We start from the raw sequence: 9,280 nt of genomic DNA, 5'->3' as shown, positions 1-9,280 counted from the left end.
GCTAGAGGCTAGAAGTTCAATGAGAGGTCATCGTTTTAATTGAGCCATATGGGCAAATAAATAAATAAATAAATAAAATATATATACACACACACACACACACACACACACAGAGATGATGGTGAGGCAAGTGGGCGGAAGTGTAGGCAAGACCAAGGCATAGCAGAGGCTGGTTGATCTTGTAGAAGGAGCAAGTCGACAGCAATTGTTGAAAATTTATCGAAACAAACTGAAGCAAACGGGCCTTTACAGGGCCTGGCAGGAATCAGTGGATCGTGGTGCCATGGCTGAGATATATAGATCCAATGCCTTAGAGTTTGGTGTGGGAGGAAACGGGAGTACCCGAGAAAACCCACTTTCACTAGTTGGGACTGAAAGAAAGGCCCGGCTAGTGCCCGAGTGAAGAGCTATCGAAGGGATGAAGATCTGAAAAGAGACTGAAAATTTAAATGGTTATACATAGAATATAGTATACTCTTAATAGTTTTACAGATTATGGTGGTGTGTATCATGTTGTATGGGGATAGATATTTGCACCATGGTTTGGGGGTAGCGGCAGTTTTATGAAATTCGGCTGTGGGTGAGTTCCGGTAGGTGGCTTTTTTGTAATATTTGATAGCAAGTTTAGAAATGTGTTCTTGTACTGTATGTAGTGAGGTGTGTCTTTCTACATAGTATACTGGTGTGTAGTGAGGGAGGTGGTGGGCAAGACGTATTACACTGCTTTGTAGTTTTCAGAGTATCAAACGTTGGTTGTTATTCATGTTACAAGTTACCATTGAGCCATAGTCCATTAAAGGTGTGATAAATGTCTTGTATATGTACATTATTATCTGTGGTCTGCATCCGTGGGCGTGGTGACTTATTTTGTGGAGGTAAGCTGTTCTGGTTTTAATTTTCTTACTGATATTCCTTGAAATGTGTGTGCCTTGTTAGTTTAGGGTTGATGGTTATTCCTAGGAATTTTGCAGATTTAGAGAATGAGATAGGGGTATTGTAGAGGCTTAGTTTAACTAACTTGACACGCTTTAGTCTTTTGTTTAATCTACAGAAAAGTATAATTGCTTGGGTTTTAGTGGGATTGAGTATTATCTTCCATTTGTTGCACCACTGTGTGATTTTGTCAAAGCTGTTTACCATATGCCAGGTTTTTATTCTTGCCCTTTTTATAGTTATGAAGTGATTGGGAGTTTGGTGATCCGTGATAGATATTTCTCATTTCAGTTATTCCTTGGAGATCCTTCATTTAATAATGGAAAATATAAGAATGTTACGTAAGTTTTATGATATGAACATTGAATGACAAAGGCAGATATCCAGGATGTTTATATTCATATCCCATTTCATCATTCATATTTCTATTTTTTTGCCATTGAGAGGTGGTTTATCAGTTTACTGTTGTTCTGTTTGACCTGGCTTTGGCTCTTTGTGTTTTTTTTTTGTTGTTGTTGTTGACTAGCCCAAGTTTTATCAGGTTATATCTGTTAACTTAAAATAGACTTACACTTGTATATGAATAGTTGGCTTGTTTTGCTCTGTCGTCCACTCAGTCTATAACATGTGTTGGCTATATCTCTTGGATAGATCGTTCGCACAGCCAAATCTCAGTTAGTACCATATCACTATTTGGTCCATTTGGGGGGTCTTGGATTAACATTCTTCAATTATCTCCTATGGCACTTCAAACCCTGGAGTTTTGTGTGTGCAAACTTCTGTCGTCTACACCCACTGTCAAAGACATTGTGTTTGCTTTGAGGACATCACACAGTTATTCGCTTGGATTACACTGACATACATTATATATGCTCCCCCTTTTCTTCCTCCTCCTATTGATCTTCATCTTTTCACAGGTGGTCTGTCATGAGTTGGGATGTTGTATTAAGGGATCAGCATCTTTCTGGTACATGAACTCCACAGCAGACAGCATCTAACATCAACTTATTTTTCTTGCTTTTCTAGAGCTTTCTAATAACCCTTTAACATCATCATACTGTGTTTGTTACACACAGATAATTCCACAGTGGTGGTACATATCAACAATCAAGGCAGTACCTTTGTTTTGCTACAATTTTCTTTTTTCAGTTTTTAGTGATGGAGGTTTTAGTGACAGAACTATATCCAATCTTTACTTAATTACTGATTTTTTTGTACTGAGAATTTTCCATTAACAACTACATGACAAGGCTTTCTATTCTTGCTATCTGTCTAGCCTCTACCAGGGACCACACTTTAGAATATACATGACAACCCAGGTATATTCATTATCTCACTTCCTCATTCTGTTATCAAATAAAGGGCATTTAAGGGTGAACAGATAATCTGATAAGAATATTTTATCTTCTGAGTATCCACATTTTTTGTTCCAGTCTATTTAGAGGCTGGTCCTCTTCACTCAGTTTTACAGATGAATCCAGTATAATGCCTATCACTCTGGTTCTGGAATCTGCTGAAGCTCTACTTGATAACAATGTTCAAGGCTGTTAGGGTCTATATATGTTACCTCTCCTGTTCTAAAGCTCAGCATCTGATGATCTGCTTGTCTCTTATTATAGCACACTTTCGTTCCCTCCTCTATCTGAGTGTGGGTATTCTGGCTCACAATATTTCAGAGGTAAGTATACCTGATACAAGTTTTACATTTTTAGGATTAAAATGAATTTTAAACAGGTACTTATTTCTGAAATACAATCTCATCCACCTTTCCACAATTGGGAGGAATATATTATGTTATCACAACTGCAATGAATCTTGGTGGATCAGTGCTAAGTTTATGGACTTACAACCCTAATGTCTGGGGTTTGTTTCCCTGTGGTGGACGCAACAGATAGTCCAATGTGACTTTACGCTAAAACAAACACAACTGAAAACAAACAAATTTGATTTATTGTTGGAAAAGCAGGGCTTATATAGTTTCCCCTGGAGCTTACAAAGTAAGTCACGTGAATTTGGAAAAAGTGGAGAACTTTGGGTAAGATGGTGAATATAAAGCATTTGGTCAAGGACATTTAGAACCATATGTTTTGTGTTATTTTACAGACTCAACAAGGAAATTGCTTTGTCTGGGGCAAGAGAATTGCTTTTAAAATATCATAACAGTTCAAACTATGTACCTTTCACAAAAGATTTTTAAACTTAAGCAAGACTTTACACCTAAATCTAGTTCAAACAAATACCTACAGATGAGTAAAGTAAAAAATAAATCATCTTAAAATGGACAGTAAAATTTTACTTTATTTGGCCAGTAGCTGAAATTAAAAATTACATGTTTTGGCAGCTCTTTGTTACCATCATCAGGAGTGACAAAAAACTTGCAGCTTGTTATACTTACATATAAACAGAGCTTTTAAAATTTGTTCTAAAAAAATGTATTTAAAAATAACAAACTTAATTACATAATGAGTATTGCTAAGAATAGAGATTCTAAGGTTGATATCATTGAACACAGTAGAGAAAAAAACATACTTCATGTTTCATATTGCAGTATATTTAATTAGATAGCAAATGAATTAAAAACATTATATCATTACCATATATATACAAAGTATGTAACTGGTCAACTAGCCAGTGTGTTCAGAAATCAAGACTTCATTCCTGTCTTTAGACCAATAAAATTCAAATGATATGAAATAGATGTTTTAGATAAAAATGGTATATATGAAACCTGATGCAAATTTAATAATAAATATATAGGTCGTACTAAATATAACTTAAAATATTGTCTTAATAAACTTGAAGGTTGTGTACATAATAAAAAGACACAGTTCTTCACTTCTTGAACATACTATCAAAACAATTCCTTTGATAAGCTGGCATGAATCTAAAATTTATATCAACCTACTGAATTTGTTATTAGAGATCCTATTGAATTTTATGGTGATTTTATAGGTATTATTATATAGTTATGGCGTAAAATATCAATTTTCTGAATAAGATATTATTTGCATCATCTCTTAAAGCTTATAACGAATTAATCCCATTGCTTATATAGCTCCATCTGCCTGGTATGTGTCACTCCTGATGATGATAACGAAAAGCTATCAAAACATGTTTAATAATTTCTGATGTTGGCTATTGGCCAAATAAAGTTTTATTGTGTATTTTCAAATGTTGTTTTTGCTTTTTTATTTTACATGTTACCTTAGTTAAATTTTTATTTAAAGATGAGGATATGACTAACTTTTTTCAGCATTCTAAACCAATATTAAACTTGCTTTAAACTTTGTAAGATTTGGGAAACTGTGAGAAATCACAGTTATCATTGCTGAAATGAGCCTAGCAACGTTCCTTTATTGCCTGGACCAATATCAGGCAAGTTTGAAATAAATTTGTTTCATTCATGTCAAGAGGTATTATAGCCAAATAAAATTTTTTGACAAAGACTATAGTTTAGAATGTGTACTTCATTTCATTTTATATCGTACTAGTATGCATTTAATTTTAAAAATGATGGTTTAGTTTTAATTAAGTTGTATGTTTGAGTTTGTCAGTAATCAAAGTCTGTGAGGCAGAATTCAAAATGGATCAAGTTAACTGAAGTAGAAAGTTAATGTTTAAGTTTCATTGAATATTTTGCTCAAAGTGTTTAGGTAGATTTAAGTTACTCTGAAATTTTAAAATTGTAATAATTGTAGTAATCTATAGGTTATGAAAATTTTTTATGTATTATATGTATTTCAAAAGAAGCATTTGAAGTATTTTACATGAAGATTACTCTTTTTTTTTTAAATACAGAACGAGAAGTTATAGTGAGAAAAGGTCCAAGAACCAAACATGTTTGTCGAAGAGCAGCAGTTGCATTAGGTTTGAAGCAAGCAAAATTTCCAACAAATGAGAAAAAAACGAAAAAAACTGGTAAATTTCTTTTAATAGTCTTATGTTTCATAATAAATATTAATAACAAAAAGCATCTTTAATGATGGACGTTTTGAAATTTCTTCAAAATCCATCATTAGTGTTAAAACCTCAAAAAGTTAGTTCACAATATTCTAACTCCAAAAACAACATTAACTATTGAGGAAGCTTTTGTATTCAATAGGAAGTTTAGGAAAAACAAAGTTAAATGATAGTCCTTCAGATTTGAGGTGTGCGATGTCACTTGTGCACAATAACGCAAGTAAGTTTTGCTTTAGGTGCATTGTTAATTGCTCACGTAAATTTGTCATTATCATTGTGTAAAAACCTTTTTAAAATCAGGCACTCAACTTTACTTACTTAGAGCAAGTAATGAGTGGTATTTTCATATTGCGACTGATAAAGCTTAGGCAATCCATTACATGGGCATTGTTGTTGAGCACACATTAAACCAAATCGAGAACTACAGTCCATTTTTCTGAATTGCCTTTCATGTAAAACGATCATGACCGTTACGAGTGTACGCTTGTCCACGTTTTAAAGTGAGAATTACCAGTTACCATCGGCTATGAGACAAAAAAAAAGAATGTGGAACTACGTTGGTTGTGAAGGTAAATATTTTTATGAATCAATACTGTATCGCTGATACGTGGATATTGTATCATAAATTATGCTCGTGTTCAACGTAAGGTTTAAGCCGTGTTAAAGCTCTTCGAAAACGGATGGATATTTGTGAATGAATATGAATAGTGGTGGAATTGACCAGATTTACATCATGGGTTGGCTTTTTAGCTACTTTTTCCGATGCTCAGAATGACTGTGGATAAACTCTGGTTAATTTAATATCAAACAGTGTTTTATAAGACAGTATTTCAGGTTTGGGTGCTATAATAAAAAAGGGGCATGATAATTTCTTAGCTTATATTAAGTAGGGCAAATGTGTAGCCTCTCCCTAAATTTTATGAATGTGCTGCTTTTGGTGGTTGAGTAACCTGTCACTCTCATCATTGATTATCTGCCAATATTGTTATTCACTTATAAAAGAAACATAAATTCAGTTAGGCCTGTTTTTATCAAAAGTTGATAATCAAGGGTGCATTTTAAGGGTGTTTGAGGAATTACTCAATACTGTGTAACTTTGAGGAAGATAACATGTATGCATAGATTTTTTAAAACAAGTTAAATAAATAAAGATTTTTTTCAGTTTACTGTTCATTTTATTCACAACATTATGATGCATGGACCCAAAAAAAAACAATTTTCATTGGATGGTTAAAATTACTCACCATATTATTTTTAGGCGAGTAATCACTCGCTTGCTGTTTTCAAATACGATGGAACGAAACGTAACAATATAATGTAATGTATGATAAAACGTGCAGCATACACATGTTTAATAAATAACATTGTTAAGAGAAAACATTATAAAGAAAGGCTTAAATATAAGTGTAATGATAATTATCAAATAAAAACACTGAGGATCTGGAATTGATTAAATTAGTGACAACAGGAAGAAGTTGATGTTATTATTTAGTGTTGAGGGTTCACTGAAAATGGAGAGGCTTTCTTTATGAAAAATTTTGTAATCTGTGGTTCCTGAGTTGAGAATCTTAAACTTTTTTAGAAGTATGGGGTGATTGTTATTCTCACTGTGCAATCTGGTACAAAACTCAAGTGGATTAGTTAGCTTATATCTGCTTCTAGCTGAAATTTTCATGAGCTTATGTGCATGTATTTGTAGGTGACATGTAGTTTTACCAGTATAGGTAGCCACAAGAGTATTTATATACGACCCACAAGTGCATAGGAATGAGTAGATCATCTCTGGTTTTAAACATACTTTTAATTCTAAATGTTGACATAAATACTAAACATAGCTTAATTTGTGCGTAATATGTTTTGATTATTTTTTGAATTTGGGATTTGAGTTTAAAATGAAAGGAGTGATAATAACTAGTGAATATTTTGTGTGGCTTTTTGGTAGGTTCTATTTTAGTTATTAAAAATTTTCATGTGAAAGAATGTAAAAAATGAAAAGGATAACCATTAATCTGTGATACAAGTTTTTGAAATTTGAGAGTGAAGACAGAAGTAGCCAGAACACTGTTTAGATAATTTATAACAAGGTTATGGTTGAAGGAGTCTAGTGTGAAACTGTCAAAACAAGTGTACAAGCCAATAAATGTTTTCATACAGTAAATAGATTGTGTATTTGAACATCTAAAAATGTTAAGTTATTGTTTTATTCCATTTCACATGTAAAGTTGGTAAATGGATGTTGCGAGTTTAGGTATTTTAAAAACTTCTTGACATGATCAGTGTTGTGAAACAATAGGAAAGTATCATCAGTGTATCTTCTATATAATACTGGTTTGTAATAAAGGGGACAATTATTCAGCTGTTGATGCTTGTAATAACAGAAAAAATATTTGCAAAGGTCAGACCTAGAGGTGGTCCCATTGCTGCTTTGTCTATTTGGTCATAAAGATGACCATTAAAAGTGAAGTGATCATCCTTGAGCATCAGTTTAAGAAGCTGTTTAAAGATGGAGTGCTGGGTATTTTTAGTTGGGAATAACTGTTTAATAATTATTTTAATTGTTTCCTCAAGTGGGATGTTAGTGAATAAGGACTGAATATCAAAGCTGGCCATAACAAATTGGTTTGCATTAGGAAATTTAGATATCTCTTGAGCAATGGAAAAAAAATCTTTAACAGTAAATCTGTTCCCAGTTAGTGAGCGTAATGCAGGTACAAGACATTTAACAAGTTTGGAGATGTGGGAACCAAGAGTAGATGGAATAGGTCTGAGGGGGTAAACCATTTTTGTGTATTTTCAGTAAGTTATATGTAACACTTGGGCAGGAACCTGATGATAAATTTCTGCAAAAGTGGTGTGAGAGATCTTTTGTCTCATTATGAAATAGCATATTTATTTTAATGTTTTCCTTATAAAACTAAAGAAACCCTCATGTTTAGCATCATTTATATATTGAACCAATGAACTTCTTCAAGGTTAGTATATATTTTTATCCAGCTGAATTTGAATTTAAGTCAGCATTTTTTATATGTATTTTTGTGAGCAAGAAAAGACTAATGGAAAAGGAAAGCTGTTTATTGATGGTCTTTTCTCGGCTGTAACTTAATATTATTTGATCTTTTTATACATAACTAAAGTGTCAAAAATTACCAGATTTATGATTGATGTGGATTTCCAGAAAAAAATTTAATTTGTGCTGTTTAACAGTTGTTTCTTTTTGAGGACAAAATTTTTCTTAAAAGCCAAATATAGAATATTGAAATAAGTATAAAAATTATCATCACCAAAGTTTTTTTTCATACAATTTTTTTAGATTTCTTAGATGAGAATTCTGTTTTGTTGTTTTTATCTTACAGAGCATACTTTGAAATCTCGAGAAGTTATAGCAAGGAAAGGACCAAGAATCAAACATGTCTGTCGCAGAGCAGCTGTTGCATTGGGCTTGAAGCAGGCTAAGTTCCCAGTGGGCAAGGAGAAGAAACAGTTTAGTTTAAGTGCATTGCCTGTTGACGAGAAGGAAAAAGTTGTAGAAAGTGAGGCACAACAGAGTATGTAATTTTATATTATTGTCATTGTTTGATGAACAGAATATAGATACATCCTCACTATTATCACATTGAGATCAAGTCCTTTTTAATTTAACTCTGTCAGGCCTGGGTGCATTGATTTAACACATGTTGTATGGATTATTTTTTTGAATTAAAAATAAAAGTAAGTTTCTGTAAGTAAAATACTGTATATATGACCTAACCATGTCATTTCATTTGTTGACTCGCATTCAAAATTTTATTGAACTACTATTTTATGAATTTATGTCAATAACTTTGGTATCAAACTGTAGAGTAGAATTCAAATTTTAGTATTATACATTATTTAATTTCTTAATTTATAAGTAAATATTAAAAAAATATACAGTTAAACATCAATTTCTGTGTGTCATGTGGTATGTTGAATGCAGTACTGGTTCATATTAGATGTTTGTGATGTCAGAATACTAAGTCTATAGTTTTGTATAAATTAGGAACTCAAATTACTGATATTGATAAGCTATAGTATAAAATAAGAACCTTGTATCTTTTCTATTTGCTGAGATATTACTCATGTACTGAATCAAACACAGTGGTCCCACTCACCTCTTTCCACTTTTGGAAATAGTCCCTTATATACACTTACTTCAATAAATGATATGTGAATAACCAATTGACAGCTCAGAATGCCCCCTAGTGTGCTGTCACATTCTTTCAAAGCAAGATTTCAAGGAAGTAGGTTGTGTCTTTAGTCTGCTCAAAATTTCATATTTTTTTAGACCCAAATAGAGCTTAGTTACTAAGCTTGATAAATTATAGTGGAATTCTATGGTATAAATATAGTTATTTATGGTTTTTTGGTT

General features: G+C 32.4%; 1 protein-coding gene across 1 annotated transcript in view; it reads left to right on the top strand.

Annotated features, from left to right (window-relative positions):
- Positions 1–9,280, top strand: part of LOC106464166 — an 87,677-nt gene that overhangs the window by 51,946 nt on the left and 26,451 nt on the right. The window contains exons 6-7 of the mRNA XM_013924287.2: positions 4,732–4,851; positions 8,247–8,438. Of these exons, the coding sequence (XP_013779741.2) occupies positions 4,732–4,851; positions 8,247–8,438 (312 nt within the window). The remainder of the gene's footprint in view (positions 1–4,731; positions 4,852–8,246; positions 8,439–9,280) is intronic.

Source organism: Limulus polyphemus, unplaced genomic scaffold (genome assembly GCF_000517525.1).
Source record: "Limulus polyphemus unplaced genomic scaffold, Limulus_polyphemus-2.1.2 Scaffold1575, whole genome shotgun sequence".
NCBI lineage: Eukaryota > Metazoa > Arthropoda > Merostomata > Xiphosura > Limulidae > Limulus > Limulus polyphemus.
This window is presented reverse-complemented; position numbering and strand designations above follow the sequence as displayed.